The sequence below is a fragment of the Panulirus ornatus genome, chromosome 3, assembly GCF_036320965.1.
Source record: "Panulirus ornatus isolate Po-2019 chromosome 3, ASM3632096v1, whole genome shotgun sequence".
Taxonomy (NCBI): Eukaryota; Metazoa; Arthropoda; class Malacostraca; order Decapoda; family Palinuridae; genus Panulirus; species Panulirus ornatus.
In genome coordinates, this window is record NC_092226.1 from 63,722,791 (window position 1) to 63,742,406 (window position 19,616).

Consider the following 19,616-nt stretch of genomic DNA (forward strand, 5'->3'; position numbering starts at 1 on the left):
TATAGCTCTCCATGTTAGATCTTAGCTGTGGTAGCAAACGTGATAGACACTTGTATATATATATATATATATATATATATATATATATATATATATATATATATATATATATATATATATATATATATATATTTTTTTTTTTTTTTTTTTATACTTTGTCGCTGTCTCCCGCGTTTGCGAGGTAGCGCAAGGAAACAGACGAAAGAAATGGCCCAACCCCCCCCATACACATGTACATACACACGTCGACACACGCAAATATACATACCTACACAGCTTTCCATGGTTTACCCCGGACGCTTCACATGCCTTGATTCAATCCATTGACAGCACGTCAACCCCTGTATACCACATCGCTCCAATTCACTCTATTCCTTGCCCTCCTTTCACCCTCCTGCATGTTCAGGCCCCGATCACACAAAATCCTTTTCACTCCATCTTTCCACCTCCAATTTGGTCTCCCTCTTCTCCTCGTTCCCTCCACCTCCGACACATATATCCTCTTGGTCAATCTTTCCTCACTCATTCTCTCCATGTGCCCAAACCATTTCAAAACACCCTCTTCTGCTCTCTCAACCACGCTCTTTTTATTTCCACACATCTCTCTTACCCTTACGTTACTTACTCGATCAAACCACCTCACACCACACATTGTCCTCAAACATCTCATTTCCAGCACATCCATCCTCCTGCGCACAACTCTATCCATAGCCCACGCCTCGCAACCATACAACATTGTTGGAACTACTATTCCTTCAAACATACCCATTTTTGCTTTCCGGGATAATGTTCTCGACTTCCACACATTTTTCAAGGCTCCCAAAATTTTCGCCCCCTCCCCCACCCTATGATCCACTTCCGCTTCCATGGTTCCATCCGCTGACAGATCCACTCCCAGATATCTAAAACACTTCACTTCCTCCAGTTTTTCTCCATTCAAACTCACCTCCCAATTGACTTGACCCTCAACCCTACTGTACCTAATAACCTTGCTCTTATTCACATTTACTCTTAACTTTCTTCTTCCACACACTTTACCAAACTCCGTCACCAGCTTCTGCAGTTTCTCACATGAATCCGCCACCAGCGCTGTATCATCAGCGAACAACAACTGACTCACTTCCCAAGCTCTCTCATCCCCAACAGACTTCATACTTGCCCCTCTTTCCAAGACTCTTGCATTTACCTCCCTAACAACCCCATCCATAAACAAATTAAACAACCATGGAGACATCACACACCCCTGCCGCAAACCTACATTCACTGAGAACCAATCACTTTCCTCTCTTCCTACACGTACACATGCCTTACATCCTCGATAAAAACTTTTCACTGCTTCTAACAACTTGCCTCCCACACCATATATTCTTAATACCTTCCACAGAGCATCTCTATCAACTCTATCATATGCCTTCTCCAGATCCATAAATGCTACATACAAATCCATTTGCTTTTCTAAGTATTTCTCACATACATTCTTCAAAGCAAACACCTGATCCACACATCCTCTACCACCTCTGAAACCACACTGCTCTTCCCCAATCTGATGCTCTGTACATGCCTTCACCCTCTCAATCAATACCCTCCCATATAATTTACCAGGAATACTCAACAAACTTATACCTCTGTAATTTGAGCACTCACTCTTATCCCCTTTGCCTTTGTACAATGGCACTATGCACGCATTCCGCCAATCCTCAGGCACCTCACCATGAGTCATACATACATTAAATAACCTTACCAACCAGTCAACAATACAGTCACCCCCTTTTTTAATAAATTCCACTGCAATGCCATCCAAACCTGCTGCCTTGCCGGCTTTCATCTTCCGCAAAGCTTTTACTACCTCTTCTCTGTTTACCAAATCATTTTCCCTAACCCTCTCACTTTGCACACCACCTCGACCCAAACACCCTATATCTGCCACTCTGTCATCAGACACATTCAACAAACCTTCAAAATACTCATTCCATCTCCTCTCACATCACCACTACTTGTTATCACCTCCCCATTTACGCCCTTCACTGAAGTTCCCATTTGCTCCCTTGTCTTACGCACCCTATTTACCTCCTTCCAGAACATCTTTTTATTCTCCCTAAAATTTACTGATATATATATATATATATATATATATATATATATATATATATATATATATATATATATATATATATATATTTATATATATATTGTAGCTACACCTCTGGCAGTGGATGAGATAGCTGGTTTTAGCTGTACCTGTGACACCGGATGAGAAAGCTGACTTTAGCTGTGTCTGTGCCACTTGGATGTGATAATGACTGGTGTTAGCTGCAGCTGCGGTAGTAGGTGAGATTGCTGATTTTAGCTGGATCCGTATTACTGGATGTGGTTGATGATTTTAGCTGTACATTTAGCTGTGGATGTGATAACTGATTTTTAGCTGTAGCTGTGGGAATGCATCTGATAACGAACTTAAGCTGCACCTATGTGACTGGACTTGATAGTATGGTACTCTTAGCTGTACCACTAGTACACTGGACGTGATAGCTGACGTTAGCTGTATGACTTGTACTAGATTTAATCGTTGATTTAAGCTGTATTTCTTGCTATTGAACTTGATATCTGATGTTAGCTGCATCTCTGGTGCTAGACGTGATGGCTTAGCTGTGCCACTAGCACTGGACATAATAGCTTATCTTAGCTGTGCCACTAGTACTGGACTTGATAGCTTATCTTAGCTGTGCCACTAGTACTGGACTTGATAGCTTATCTTAGCTGTGCCACTAGTACTGGACTTGATAGGTGATGTGAGCTGCATCTCTCGTGCTAGACGTGGTTAGCTGATGTAAGCTCTCTCTCTCTCTCTCTCTCTCTCTCTCTCTCTCTCTCTCTCTCTCTCTCTCTCTCTCTCTCTCTCTCTCTCTCTCTCCAACGCTGGATGTGTGGTAATTGATTGTACATTATACATTGTACATTCACAACGCCACACGCAAATATATTACTTTGCTTTATTATTGTAACGGGTCATCATTCATATTTTTTTCCCCAGCCATATCTGAGGTTAGTAATGTAAGAGAACATTTTGTTACGCAGTTAATGATTAACAGGAACTGCTCAAAGCACATAGGCAAACGGATTTGATGAAAGAAATCTATTCATAGGATTTAATTAAACAGGTAATGAGAGCCGATAATTGGCAGGGGATTTACATAATGACAGGTAATTATTGGTCAGAGTAACGCTAATTACTAGTGATCAATGAAAGGCTAGCAAGCCACGGTTGGTCATTGATCAGCAAACACTGGGTCCCCATCTGTTGCCATAATGATCAACCATTACCTCACCTACATTGGGTACAGAGATCAACAGGTAAATGACTCTCTTAACGGGCAAACCACCACCGCTTGTTTGCCCTGTCGTCGGTATGTTTTTAATCCCAAGACGCGTGATTAATCATTCGTTTTTCCTCTACATGATATCTACTATTAATCCCCGTGCTCTGGTTTTATTAATCATCACATATATACAATCTTTTTTGTCTCTGGACTGAATGATCATATTTTAAGCACGTTTTTTATTCATTTCGTTTATATGAATATAATTACTAATGATGAAACTCATCCTGAAAATATGTTCGTTAATAATTTCGTTATAATTTTCTCTTCTTCATGCGTTGGTCGTTGGTCGTACCCTACGCATGCGTGGGGAATATTAAACTTCCGAAGTCCCGCCATGAATAAGGAGAGAGAGAGAGAGAGAGAGAGAGAGAGAGAGAGAGAGAGAGAGAGAGAGAGAGAGAGAGAGAGAGAGAGGCCATTATCCCAAAAAGGTAAACCCGTAATCTTCTCTGAATAGATGAAAAAAAAAAAGAAAAAAGAAGAGAAATTATGGTAACGCTAATCTTTTCGTACCAGGCAATCCACAGTCTCCATGTGTTTTTAGGAAGGTTGTGGTGTGTGTGTGGAGGGGGGCCACCAATGCAAGGTGTTATCACCGTAGGTCTGTCATAGCTACACAGGCTGGGGTGTACTACAGGAGGAAGGGAGTATTACATGGCAATGTGATATTCCACAAGAATGTGGTGTGTTAGAGGGGGGTCATCATGTTGATGTAGACCTTTGTTAGGTCTGAGTTAATTGGGAACGTCTGAGACTGACCTACAGTGATGGAGTTAGTTTACGGTTAATAAGTTATTTCATATATATATATATATATATATATATATATATATATATATATATATATATATATATATATATATATATATTTTTAAACTATTCGCCATTTCCCGCATTAGCGAGGTAGCGTTAAGAACAGAGGACTGGGCCTTTTTTGGAATATCCTCACCTGGCCCCCTCTGCTCTTTCTTTTGGAAAATTAAAAAAAAACGAGAGGGGAGGATTTCCAGCCCCCCGCTCCCTCCCCTTTTAGTCGCCTTCTACGACGCGCAGGGAATACGTGGGAAGTATTCTTAATCCCCTGTCCCCAGAGATAATATATATATATATATATATATATATATATATATATATATATATATATATATATATATATATATATATATATATATATATACATGGTCACTGGTTGGCTATGGGGCAGACTTGAATTTGAGTAAGGTGTCATTAACATGGACATTTATATAGACTTCCGTGGTGTAGGTGTTAGCGTTTCTGTCCTTGACGCATTGACGGTGCTGCCCAGGGTCGAGTGCATAGGTTCGAATCCTAGTTTCAGTAGTTGGCCCACAGTCAACCCAGCTGTTCATCCAACCCTAGGGGCTGGTCGATAAAATGGGTACCTGGCTCAGGCTAGGGCACAACCCAGCTGTTCATCCACCATAATTATATTTAATTATGCATAAATGATATAATTCTGTGGAAGACGTTATTCCTATTTGCCATGATGATCATAAACATAATCCATAGCATCCCTCTAACCCATGAATTACCTTATAGATATGAATTACTTTAAAAAAAAAGAAGATATTCTACATTATGTGTGATACGTAACTTTCTGTCGTGTGTCTCATATGTTTCTGTTGGTGTCTTGACCAGTGAACAACCAGTCGCTGTTGCGGTGTACCCACGACGAGGCGGTGAGCGAGCTGCGGCAAGCGGGAGACGAGGTCCTCCTGACGGTGCGCCACTACAAGGCCGCCACGCCCTTCCTCAACAAGAATGATGGTAATGTCCCCTCCTGCAGGCGTCCTAGGTGTGTGTGTGTGTGTGTGTGTGTGTGTGTGTGTGTGTGTGTGTGTGTGTGTAGGTGTGTGTGGGTGTGTGTGTGTGTGTGTAGGTGTGTGTGTGTGTGTGTGTGTGTGTGTGTGGGTGTGTGTGTGTGTGTGTGTGTGTGTGTGTGTGTGTGTGTGTGTGTGTGTGTCTTCATTTTCTCTCGTGCTATATATTGTTCTATTGACCCTTTTCTCCTTCGTCTTTTATCATCTGTTCCTGTCCACCATCTTCCCTACTATACTATTGTTGTTATTTCCTTCTCGTGTAAGCTTTCTTTTTTCCCCACCATTGTGTGTTTTTTCATTGTTCGCCGTTTGCTGCATTGCAATGTAGCGCCAGGAACACACAGGATGAGCTTTCGAAGAGGATGAGCACTTCTCGCTTGGCACCTTCATGTGTTCCAACCTTCACAAATTGTAATACAGTACGGTAAAGGTTTTCCAGCTTCCCGCTCTGCCTCTTTTAGTCTCCTTCTACGATCCCCAGGGTAGTATTCTTCGCTCCATATCCCCATGGATAACATACATATGTCCCTGAGATAGGGAGAAAAAAAGGCATTCTGTCTTCGTATCCCCTGTGTGTCTCAGAAGGCGATTAAAGGGGGTGGGAGCAGAAGGCTGTAAAACCCCCTTCCTCCCTCCCTCCCTCCTCCCCTTCTCGTATTTCAATTTCTAAAAGAAGAAACAGAAGAAGGAGCCAAGTGGGGAGTGCTCATCCTCCTCGAAGGCTCAGATTAGGGTGTCTGAATATGTGTAGATACAACTAGTATGAAAGGAAAGGAGAGGTAGGTAGTATGTTTGAGGAGAGAAACCTGGATGTTCTGGCTCTGAGTGACATGAAACTCAAGGGTAAAGGGGGAGAATGGATTGGAAATATCTTAGGAGTAAAGTTAGGGGTCGGTGAGAAGAGAGTAACTAAGGAAGGAGTATGACTGCTTCTGAAGTAGTTGTAGGAGCATGTGATGGATTTTAGGGAAGTAGATTCTAAGTTGATGTGGGTAAAACAACATGGATTGCGAGAGATGGGTGATTATTTGTGCTCATACACCTGGCCATAAAGAGAAAGATCATGAGAGACAAGTGTTTGGGGAGCAGCTGAGTGAGTGTATCAGCAGGTTTGGTGCGCATGACCGGTTATTAGTGATGGGTGATTTGAATGCGAAGGTGAGTAATGTGGCAGATGAGGGTATAATTGGTATACATGGGGTGTTCAGTGTTGTGAAAAGTAAGGATGAACAGCTTCTGGAGTTTTGTGTAGAAAAAGGACCAATGATTGGGAATACCTGGTTTAATAAGAGGGACATACACAAGTATACGAATTTGAATGAAGAGACAATCAGCCAATCAGCAAGCATTATTTGATCACATCAATTTATAGACGTGTGAAAGAGAGACTTTTGGATGTCAATGTGCTGAGAGGGGCAGCTGGTAAGATGTCTGATCACTGTCTTGTGGAGGTGTAAGTGAAGATTGTGTAGAGGTTTTCAAAAATGAGAAGAGAATGTAGGGGAGAAGAGAGTGGTGAGAGTAAGTGAGCTTAGAAAGAAGACTTATGTGAATTTATAGCAGGAGAGATTGAGTGTAGAATGGCAAAAGGTGAGAGCAGATGAAGTGAGGGAAGTGGGTGAAGAATGGGAGGTTTTTAGGTGAGCAGTGATGGCTTATGTAAGAGATGCATGTGGCATGAGAAAGATAGGAAGTAGGCATATTAGAAAGGGATAATGAGTGGTAGGATGAAGAAGTAAAGTCGTTAGCGAAAGAGAAAAGAGAAGCGTTTGTGTGGTACTTACAAGGAAAGAATGCAAATGACTCGGGAAGAATGAAAGAAAGTGACAGGAGGTCAATAAGAAGGTGCAGGAGTTGCAGTAAGGGCATGTGAGAGTTGGAATGAGCGAGTACCAGAAAACTTTAGGGAGAACAAAAAGATGTCTTGGAAGAAGATAAATAAATGAGCGAAAGGCAAAAGAACAAATAGGAACATCGGTGAAAGGGGGTGGAGGGAGGTAAAAGGAAAGTGATAACAGTTTGTGATGAAGTGAAGAGGAGATGGAGTGAGTGTGTTTGATGACAGTCTCATATGTATGATGTGTAGCTCGGAATCGTATGCGAAGTGAGTCATAGAGATTGGTTTCGTGAAGAGAGTAGAGGTGGTGAAAGCCTTACATTAGATGAAAAGTGGCAAGGCGACTGAAGTGGATGGTATTGCAGTTGAATGTATTAAGAAAGGGAGTGACTGAGTGGTTGATTGGGAAGGATTTTCAGTATGTGTATGGATCATGGATCATGGTGAAGATTGGCAAAATGCATGCACAGTGCCATTGTATGAAGGCAAAGGGAATAGGGGCGAGTGTTCAAAATACAGAGGTATACTTTTGTTAAGTATACTTGATAAGTTTTATGGGAGGGTGTTGGTTTAGAGGGTGAAAGCATGTACACTGCATCAGATTGGGGAGAAGCAGTGTTGTTCCACAACTGTAGAGGATATGTGAGTCAAGTATTTCCTATAAGGAATGTATTTGAGAAATACTCAGAGAAACAGATGGATTTGTGTATGTTAATTATGGACTTAGAGAAAGATATGATAGGGTAGATAGAGATGCCTTGTGGAAGGTCTTAAGAATATACGGTTTGGAAAGAAAGCTGCTAGAAGCTGTGAGAAGTTTTTATGAAGGGTGTAAGGCATGTGCACGAGTAGGAAGAGAGGAGAGTGAATGGTCCCAAAGGAAGGTCGGCCTGCGGCAGGGGTGTGTTATGTCAGCATGGTTGTTTACTTTGTTTATGGATTGGGTGGTTAGGTAGATAAATGAGAAAGTCTCGGAGGGAGAGGCAATTATTCAGACTAGGGTGTGAGAGTGCCTGGGAAGTGAGTCGCTTTTTTTGCCAATAATACAGCACTGGTGGCGAATTCTAATGAGAAACTGCAGAAGTTGATGACTGAGTTTGGAAGGATGTATGAAAAGAAGAAGTTGAGAATGAATGTTAATAAAAACAAAGTTATTAGATTTAGTAGGGTTTAGAGACAAGTTGGTACGGGTATGAGATTGAACTGAGAAATCTTGAAGGAGTTGAAATGTTTTGAATACCTGGGAGTTTACATGGCAACTAATAGACCAATCGAAGGGAATCACAGAATGGATGAGGGGGTGAAGGTTCTGGGAGCGCTGAAAAACGTATGGAAAGAGAGAACTTTGTCTTAGAGGGCAAAAATGGATGTGTTTCACAGAATAGTAGTCCCGACATTATTTTCTGGATAAAGAGGTTGTGCGGAAGTAAGTGGATGTGTTGGACATGAAATGTTTGAGGACAATATGTGGTGTGAGGTGGTTTGATCGGGTAAGTAAAGAAAGGGTAAGAAATGTGATAATAGAATGAGTGTGGTTGAGAGAGCAGAAGCGGATGTGTTGAAAGGGTTTCGACATATGGAGAGAATGAGTGAGGAAGTGTTGACAAAGAGGATATATGTGTCAGAAGAGGAGGGAACAAAGAGAACGGAGAGTCTAAATTGAAGGTGGAAGGATGAAGCGAAAAAGATTCTAAGCAATTGGGGCCTGAACATGCAGGATAGTGAAAGGTGTGAACGGAATAGATTGAATTGGAACAATGTGGTACACTGGGGTTGACATGCTGCATGTGAAACGTCTGGGGTAAACCATGGAAAGGTCTTTGGGGCCTGGATGTGTATAGGGAGCTGTGGTTTCGATGCATCTCACATGTCAGCCAGAGAATGGATGTGAACAGATACGACCTTTCTTTGTTCATGGCGCTACCTTGCTAACACGAGAAATGGTGATCATATATATATATATATATATATATATATATATATATATATATATATATATATATATATATATATATATATATATATATATATAAACCAAGTAGCACATTCTGATGACGAATCATGGTGTCTATGGTCTAGTGATGCACACATGGTAAACAATGGATCACTGTCAGGGTTCGAATCCTCATCACCAGACAAACTTACACCAGCAACTAAACCCCATAAACTGAATATCTCTACAAGGACTATGATCTTTGGATGTGTTCCTCCAATTCCTTTAGCTCCGTGCTCTTGCACAGAGAACGATACATCTTTAAATGTATTGAGAGAGATTGTAATATACATACTGTATACCGTAGGCGTCCATTAGGGCGATGGGAAGTGCTTGATGTACTGCATGCGTCTTACGGCAGACTGAGCATGTGTGACTAGAGCGCGGAGGCAAGTGGAACTTTTTGAACTCCTCACTCACACCAAGAGAGAGAGAGAGAGAGAGAGAGAGAGAGAGAGAGAGAGAGAGAGAGAGAGAGAGAGAGAGAGAGAGAGAAAACTTCTTATCAAGCACACTTCTCTCCCAAGACTTGGTCGAAAGCATTACTTAGGGCCGACTTGTGTAGGCTGCAATATCGCAGTAAACGGAGAGAAATAGAGAAAATATTTATCCCCAAGTCAAATTAGGAGAAATGAATTACCTGTCTGATAAGCCGACCTGAGGCGGTGTGTTGAATGTTATCTTTATTGAAATATATTATATTCAGTGTAAGAATTTATTTAATTGATGTATATATATATATATATATATATATATATATATATATATATATATATATATATATATATATATATATATATATGTATATATATATTCAGAGTATGAAGCTATTTTGTTGAAATGTATTTGGTGTATGAATTTATTTTCTCTACTGAAATGCGTTCATTTTATGGATGGATTCTCTTAAGTAAAATGTAAACCTGCTTATATATATACTTTACGGTAGGTTAGGTCATATTTGCATATCTAAACATCAATTTGTTTTCATAATCAATATAACAAAGAGAATTATGATAACGCTAATTAAACATTTAATTAAACGGGCATACAAAATGAGCTCCTTGATCACCGTGCACACAGTTGACGAAACATGATGGTAAATGTGTTCAAAGTTGTTGGATTGCTTTCCAGAAGGGATCAGTCTTTGACCCCTACTGTCGACGATCTCTTGACCTCGCCAGGTGTCAGACAGGTCTTCCTGTGCGTTGCTTGCGGGTGGGGGGGGGGGGGGGGGGGTTACAGCATCAGGTTCCCCGTCTATGCCTGAAGGTGGTCCTTCTTAATGGTAGAATCCCATCTGACATCTTCCTTCTGCAAGTTAACTACATTATGGACGCCGATACGACCCTTGTGAGCACGACGGCACGACCCTCCGGTATGATAACTTTGTCCTTTGACCTGTCCCGGTAAGGGCTAGGTCAAAGGTCGGAGGCATCAGACCCCAAGGTCTGTCTGTACCTTCGTGTGCAAGACTCGTTCTCTCACGCGGAAGAACAGCTGTGGTTTACCCTCAGTTCTTACCCTGGGGAAGATAAGCAGTGGTTCCACACACCATTCATACTGTATAGGCTCACACAGCAACACACACGCACGCGTGTCATTGCACTCCTTCGACTCCCTGCTTTGCTCGAACGAGCTGTGATAAGACTGGGTTAGGAACCTGTGGCCATTGACTGCTGTGTTGTTGAAAGCAAATGGAGGCAGTCATGACGAGCCAAACCTAAAGCACAATGGCTAGCTGTTGCTTTTAACTTCGTGAAGTGAAACGCTTGTGAGGAAGGAGTTTGAGAAATGGAGTGAAAACTATTTCATGCATTTTATTTGGGCTGGGCATTTTTTTTTTTTGTGCGTGTGCCACATTATAATATAGTAAATTACACCAGGATTTAATGTAATCGCCATAATTTATGGATATTACCTCTTTTGCATAAATTTCCTTTTTTTTTTTTTTTTTTTAGAATCCTAGATTGGAGATCCGCGTCGTGACACCACAAGTGAGAACGGGAGAATTACATCCAAGTTTCGTTCAGTTCGGTTTGAATTTGCCTTTCCATGAGTTGCACTGTGTGTCTTTCCAGTGGTTCTTCCCAGTTACGACAGGGCAAGTTAGATGATCTAAGCAGTGGAGGTGTTCGAATCATGTGTCTCAGATATCGAGTGTCGATATCTTCTCATTGAGATCAGAAATAACACAGTGTAGGTTCCAGGGTCAAGACTTCGAAGTCTTTTAAGATCGAAGGGCTTTCAAGTCTTTATGATTTTGGACTTCGAAGTCCTTAAGATTTCCGACTTCGAAGCCTTTGAGATTTGGGACGGTGAAGTCTTTCCCATTGATGAGAATTTCGAAGAAATTATAATCTAGGAGTTTAAAGCATTTAGATCCTAGGCATTGAGAGAATGAAGCATTTAAATCCTAGGTATTGGAAGACTTTATGATGTACGGTACTTCGAACACTTTCAGATGAAGGACTTCGAAGTCTGAGGACTCCATAGTGTGTTTGTTTGCTTTTAAGAAATTTGGTGTTCGACACCTTTTGAAATATAGACTCCTAAGTCTTTGAGATTTAAGAGACCGAATTTCTCATATAAATTCTGCGGTTTGTTGGTTGTCAGATAGTGCGAGATAGGCCCTGGCTCGTCTCGAGCCGATCAATACGGTGATTGATCAGTTACAACACTACTGAAGCGTTAGAAAACGCCAGGTCAGCATTCTTTTTTAAGGGGGTGTTATAAAAGAAAAATGGGAAAAGATATTAATAGAGTAACAGTTATTAATGTTGTTTTAACCGCCCCCCCCTTCCCCATGTCCTGTTTTGGAAAGATTTTTTTTCTTATTTGTGAGCTGATTTTCTTCGCTTATATACGCCAAGATAATCCTGGAAAATTTTGAGAGAGAGAGAGAGAGAGAGAGAGAGAGAGAGAGAGAGAGAGAGAGAGAGAGAGAGAGAGAGAGAGAGAGGGAGAGAGAGAGAGAGAGAGAGAGCTTGTATGTTACATGTGGATGACTTGTTACTAGTTGTCCTGTGGTGATGTATACGTCTTGTTTTCTCACGTTCGGTCTTATGTAAGCCACGTGAAGAAATCACTAAAACGAATCATTACCGTCATTCGTCAGACGCACGACACGAAACAACACGGTCAATCATGCCATTCGTAACACGCACGGCGCTACGAACCCTCCTCCCGTGCAGTTAGCAGCCTACTGCACACATACCAGCACTGGTCAGCTAATGTTGGACCTTGAGACTTCGAAGTCGCTCCGAAGGACACAATAGATCGAGCGCTTCAACTCTCCTCGAGTGAGGTCAATTACTGGTCAGAAACAAAAGGCCAGAACCAGTTCAACCCAGATCTATTGTTTACCGACTGCCAATTAATATCCTAAAGTCGATCTGCTCAGCTTAGGTCTCATGATTTCGCCATAATACTCTCAAGGGCAGTTGGAGCCGTGAAATTTTTTTCCACCTGAGTATTCTGTCAGGCTGTGTGGAGATGACTGGCTTGTCTCCTGATGTTTGGGTTGTGAATTTGTGCTGTGTATCTCCTGGTTATTATTAGGTTGTGAAGTTCTTTATTATATCTGAGGAGGTACAGCTAAGGCCCTGATCAAGGCCATCCCTAGGCTGAGCCAGGTATCCATTTCATAGACCTAACCCTAAAGGGATGGATGAACACCTGGGTTGACTGTGGGCCGACTGCCCGTATCCAGGATTCGAACTCGTGCGCTCAGCCCTGGGCGGCCCGTGAATATGTCACCAGACAGGTTATGGAAGTATCGCTCTCTCTCTCTCTCTCTCTCTCTCTCTCTCTCTCTCTCTCTCTCTCTCTCTCTCTCTCTCTCTCTCTCTCTCTCTAAAGCGCCTCGGTCGTGAAGTGGTTCGTGTTGCTGCCCTTCTAATCCAGTGGCTTAAGATTCGATCCCCTAACGCAGGTAGACGGGGAGGAACGCATCTCATCACACAGCTCTGTGTTCCTCCCATTGCCTAGCACATCCTAGCACCAACTGAGGCTAGGATGAAGCACCGCAGTGGTGCCAAGGCTTAGCCAGTGGACAGCTTGTAGCTCGGCTCGTGATTCCCCAGTGGTGTCCGTGTCCAGGCATATGGACACCACTGACGGACGGTCCTAATGAACCTTCCAGGGAGGCTGCACCCAATCCTATATGACATGGAAATCATGGACTCCATTAGAATGAGAGGGGCCTTCAAGAGAGCGTACTCCTTTCTATCCATTAACGACAATATATATATATATATATATACATTTATAGATAGATAGATAGATAGATAGATAGATATATCTGTCTTCTAGTTCTATTCACGTTTCAGTGAGGGGGAGTCGGGAACATCCAGCTACACTGCTCCTTTTATTTGTGGGGATTCATTTCGCAGGAAGTGGGGGATCCTGAACACTATTGGCTGGCAAACAGCGGGGACGCTCAGCTTCCCCTGAACGAAGAGCAGGGACGCCCTACTCCCATGGGGCGTGCGGGCTAGACATGATGCCCTGCTGAGCGGAAGTGTATTCTACTTTTTTCTTGAATCATTTTGATTTGGTTTTTTGCATAGCATACAGGCAGGCTGGTCCAATTAGCCTGTCAAGGCATTTTTTTTTTTATCCCCTCTCGTTGGGGCCAAGTTGTTTACCGTCCTATATATTCCCAGGTTTTTTTTAATAGCTGTTCCTCTTCATACGGAGGAGAGCTCTGTGCCCGATGCTGTTGAATTTCTCCACTACGTTCATAGAGAGTATTTGCCATTTTGTTTCTCTGGTAATTCTTTTCGATCTCGCCTCAACAAGGTCATTTGTCGTAGCCTGGATGTTTCTACCCTCCGCTGGACTTTATTTCTCGACCTTTTCGAAGTTTCTTATTTGCCTGGAGTACAAAACATGCATTTCGGGTCTTCCTCTGAGTTTCACTAGTGATTCACAAATCCCGCACATATATTATTTCTCCCGTGTTGTTGTAATCAAACTTAAAAGAGACGAATTGTATTTCTTTCTTATCTTTGTATTGTTTACTGGCTTTGTGCCTTCACAATGGTTCCTAAGACGCGTTCTTATAATTTTCTCTCTTCCTCTAACCTTTATAATTGCACTTCTATTTGAAAATTTAGTATTTACGTTCTTCCTTTTACTTTTTGAGTGAATTACTCTACAAAAGTCCACACGGTGATCCATCATTCACTGTTCCACTGATCATATTTCAAAGGTATCTTAGTTACTGCCTTTGTTAAATCTTGTCATATTTTTCCAGTAGAGGGCTGGTAATGATATAACTTAGACTCGTTTTTCGCCTCTTGTATGAGTATCAAACGTAAGAGTAACCTAGAACTGAGCCTCATCATACTTCTCTTCTATTTACCTCAATCTTAGACTCGTTTCCCTCCTCATGGATGAGTATCATAGGTAAGAGTATGCTAGAACTGAGCCTCATTACACCTCTCTTCTATTTACCCCAATCTTAGACTCGTTTTCGCCTCCTGGATGCGTATCATAAGCAAGAGCAAGCCAGAACTGAGCCTCATCGTATCACCCCTCTGTTTACCTTCACCAGTTGGCGACGAACTTCACACAGTCTAACGCCAAATCTCACTTTGAATTTTGGTGCGCTAGACTCGACACCACTTCTATAACTGAGCTTCTGGCTAACTCCCTGTTTACCTTACCTACTTCAGACTCCATTGGTGCCAGCCTTGGCACTCATTCATGGCACCTGGGACCCTTTTGAGGAGATAATGTAGCCTTCTGCCTCCGACATCCTCCCCCAGACCTTTCCCTCGCCACCGTGGCTACAAAAGCTATTCAATATTGGCGAACTTCTCGCGCAGAAAACGATATTGACTTGCCTCACACCTCTTGTGTTTCTGGGTTTTTTTGTTCTTCTCTTTTCTCCAGAATAAAGTATCCACATGTCGCGTGTGGCTGTGCGTGGGTACGCTTAGCATTCTGTAGGTACCTTCCTAAGCTTATCTGTGGGTGTTTAATGCTCTTATAAGCTTGACATTTCCAATCTGGGTTGTCTTCATAAGCTTAATGGTAGGTGTTAAATGCCCCTATAAGCTTAACTTATTCGATCTGGGTTGTCTTCATAAGCTTAATGGTGGGGTGTTACATGCCACTATAAGCTTAACTTATTCGATCTGTGTTGTCTTGCCATATTTGATTGTGGGGGTCAAATACCCTTATGAGCTTGACATATCCTATCTGTGTTGTCTTCATCAAAAGCTTAATTGTGAGTGTTAAATTACCCTTACAAGCTTAACATTCTCGGTCTGGGTTGCCTTCACAAGCTTAATTGTGGTTGGTAAGTGCCATCCTAAACTTGACGTTTCCGGTCTTGACTTGCCTCCATAAGCTTAAGTTTGGTTTTGGGATAACCCCCCCTCCCCCTTTTTTGTAGGGTCTTCATCAACCTCCTAAGCTTTGGTTTCTCACTAAGTTTAATTCTAGGACTTTGGTCTCTCACTAAGTTTAATTCTAAGACTTCGGTCTCTCACTAAGTTTAATTCTAAGACTTTGGTCTCTCACTAAGTTTAATTCTAGGACTTCGGTCTCTCACTAAGTTTAATTCTAAGACCTCGGTCTCTCACTAAGTTTATTTCTAGGACTTTGGTCTCTCACTAAGTTTAATTCTAAGACTTTGGTCTCTCACTAAGTTTAATTCTAAGACTACGGTCTCTCACTAAGTTTAATTCTAAGACTTCGGTCTCTCACTAAGTTTAATTCTAAGACTTCGGTCTCTCACTAAGTTTAATTCTAGGACTTCGGTCTCTCACTAAGTTTAATTCTAAGACTTCGGTCTCTCACTAAGTTTAATTCTAAGACTTCGGTCTCTCACTAAGTTTAATTCTAAGACTTCGGTCTCTCACTAAGTTTAATTCTAAGACTTCGGGACTTTATGCTGCCTTCCTAAGCTAAGTTTTGTTTCCCCCTCAGTCCCGAACGCAGTAACGCTTTAACACAGCAAAACATACCATAACCCCCAGCCATGTTGCTACGCTATATGTCATCCTGGGGAAGAAAAAAGAAGAAAAAAAGAAAAAGATAGTGACATGCCAGTACTCAAACATCAACAGTTAAGGTTCATTATCCCTTGAACTACCTTAGGGCTTAGCGACCTTATTAGTGACTCATACATGCTTTCTAAACTTAGGTCCTGGTTCATCCCCATTGTAGCAGTGCAACAAGCCCTGTATGCATTCATTTCTTTGTCTGTATATCAGATAAAAGATACGGGGATCTTTAAAGGTAGATTTAAACGTACAAGGTATGAATACAACTGAACTGAAAAGATGGCTTATGTAAGGATAGGTCATTGGAGAGAAATGGGATGGAATGGATTGGCAATGGATAGATTTGAGACAATCTTGAACAAGCGATGAAGGAATGGTAGAGTAAACGCAGTGGTAATATAGGTGTACTGATGGTTAGTTAGATAGATGGTTAGATTGTTAGATAGGTAGATAGATGGATAGATGGACAGATAGGTATGTTGGTAGAAAAATTTGGTTGATATAGATAGGATGAATAGATAAAGAGACTGAAAGATGAAAAGACACATAGATAGATAAATTGATTCAGTCGATAGAAGGACATATAGACAAACAGATAGATAGATAGATATATAGATAGATAGATAGACAGATAGATAGATAAGTAGATAGATAGATAGATTGATAAACAGATAGATAGATAGATGGATACATAGATAGATGGACAGATAGACAGATAGATAGATAGCGAGACAGATAGATAGATGGCAAGCTAGATAGATGGAGAGAAGGATAGATAGACGGATTAGTGAATAGATAGACAAGTAGATAGACAGACTAGTAGATAGAAAGATAAAGAACAGAGGAATTGCTGAATGCAGAAAAAGGTGGAACAGACGCAGCTGGTGTGACTGGATGCGGAACGGAAATGTAAACAGAGAAGGAAAATAGCAGAAATGTTGGCCTGGTTGGTGGATGAAAGAAAATGGAATGCCAAAATATTGTGAAGGGCTGTCGTCAAGGGCTTGTTTCTAAGCTCCTGTTTTTTCCAAGGGCCGTCTTCAAGGGTCTGTTTGCCTGGGATGTTCTTTGGAGGGCTGTTTTTGAAGGGCGGTTTAGAGAGGCTATTTAGAAAGGGCTATCATCAAAGGGCTTATTTGAAGGAGGGCTTGTTTGAAAAACTGTTTTCAGAGTCTTTACTTCTTTCATAAAGGGCTGTTTGTGTGGCCTGTGTTAAGGCTGTTTACAAGAGTCAATTTCAAGGGCGAATTGTCTCCATTGTTGTCCAAGCGAGGTAGCGCCAGGGAAATAGACAACAAAGGCCACATTCGTTCAGACTCAGTCTCTAGCTGTCATGTGTAATGCACCGAAACCACAGCTCCCTTTCCACATCCAGACCCCACAAAACTTTCCATGGTTTATCCCAGACGTTACACATGCGCTGGTTCAGTCCATTGACAGCACGTCGTCCCAGGTATACCACATCGTTCCAGTTCACTTTATTCCTTGCACGACTCTCACCTTCCTGCATTCTCAGGCCCCGATCGCTCAGAATCTTTTCCACTGCATCCTTCTACCTTCAATCTAGTCTTCCGCTTCTCCTTGTTCCCTCCACCTCTGACACATATATCCTCTTGGTCAATCTTTCCTCACTCATTCTCTCTCCATGTGACCGAACCATTTCAACATACCCGCTTCTGCTCTCTCAACCACACTCTTTTTATCACCACACATCTTTCCCACCCCTTCACCACCCACTCGACCAAACCACCTCACTCCACACACTGCCCCCAAACACCACACCTCCAACACATCCACCCTCCTCCCCACAACCCCATATATATATATATATATATATATATATATATATATATATATATATATATATATATATATATATATATGTATATATATATATATATATATATATATATATATATATATATATATATATATATATATATATATATATATATATATTTTTTTTTTTGCTTTGTCGCTGTCTCCCGCGTTTGCGAGGTAGCGCAAGGAAACAGACGAAAGAAATGGCCCAACCCACCCCCATACACATGTATATACATACGTCCACACACGCAAATATACATACCTACACAGCTTTCCATGGTTTACCCCAGACGCCTCACATGCCTTGATTCAATCCACTGACAGCACGTCAACCCCGGTATACCACATCGCTCCAATTCACTCTATTCCTTGCCCTCCTTTCACCCTCCTGCATATTCATGCCCCGATCACACAAAATCTTTTTCACTCCATCTTTCCACCTCCAATTTGGTCTCACTCTTCTCCTCGTTCCCTCCACCTCCGACACATATATTCTCTTGGTCAATTTTTCCTCACTCATTCTCTCCATGTGCCCGAACCATTTCAAAACACCCTCTTCTGCTCTCTCAACCACGCTCTTTTTATTTCCACACATCTCTCTTACCCTTACGTTACTTACTCGATCAAACCACCTCACACCACATATTGTCCTCAAACATCTCATTTCCAGCACATCCATCCTCCTGCGCACAACTCTATCCATAGCCCACGTCTCGCAACCATACAACATTGTTGGAACCACTATTCCTTCAAACATACCCATTTTTGCTTTCCGAGATAATGTTCTCGACTTCCACACATTCTTCAAGGCTCCCAGGATTTTCGCCCCCTCCCCCACCCTATGATCCACTTCCGCTTCCATGGTTCCATCCGCTGCCAGATCCACTCCCAGATATCTAAAACACTTCACTTCCTCCAGTTTTTCTCCATTCAAACTCACCTCCCAATTGACTTGACCCTCAACCCTACTGTACCTAATATATATATATATATATATATATATATATATATATATATATATATATATATATATATATATATATATATATATACTCACCCATAGAAGTGTCTGAAACCTTCCCTGAAATACCACGTCAGACTATACTGAAAACTGCGCGTTCGTTAACACAGTTTAACACAGTTCCATCTGCCGGGCTGGCCTAGCCTTCCCAGGTCGAGGGAGCTGTCCCTTAAAAATCCCACCAGTTAATCCCTCTCAAAAATACGGGATTATTTTTCCCACTTTGGGCTGAAGGGGGGGGAGGGAGCACGTCCTTCCCCTCGACGCTAAAACTGCGACATATTTCCCCACCCCCCCGTGTGAAAATCCTAAAAGTCCGACCTGTGGAAGCGGAGTGGGTTTTATCTCTCTCTCTCTCTCTCTCTCTCTCTCTCTCTCTCTCTCTCTCTCTCTCTCTCTCTCTCTCTCTCTCTCTCTCTCTCTCTCTCTCTTTTCTCTCGCTCCTCTTCTTCTTACCCTCTCCCACTCCCTTTCTCTTTTCTCTTCTTTGAGCTCGTCTTTCCTTCTTTCCTTTCCTCTTCATTCATTTTCTCATTTTTCTTTCCTTCTTCATTCATTTTTTTCGTATTTTCTTTCCTTCTCTCCTTCTTCATTCATTTTCTCGTTCTTTTCTTTCTTTCCTTCCTTCTTCATTTATTTTCCCGTTCTTTGTCACCTTCTTTCCTCCTTCATTCATTTTCTTGTTCTTCATTATGAATCACATC

General features: G+C 41.7%; 1 protein-coding gene across 4 annotated transcripts in view; it reads left to right on the plus strand.

Annotated features, from left to right (window-relative positions):
- The window catches only part of Syn2 (Syntrophin-like 2), a 946,823-nt gene that overhangs the window by 890,350 nt on the left and 36,857 nt on the right, over positions 1 to 19,616 (plus strand). For all 4 annotated transcript variants that reach the window (XM_071688033.1, XM_071688064.1, XM_071688042.1 and 1 more), the window contains one exon: positions 5,040 to 5,168. In XM_071688033.1, the coding sequence (XP_071544134.1) occupies positions 5,040 to 5,168 (129 nt within the window). The remainder of the gene's footprint in view (positions 1 to 5,039; positions 5,169 to 19,616) is intronic.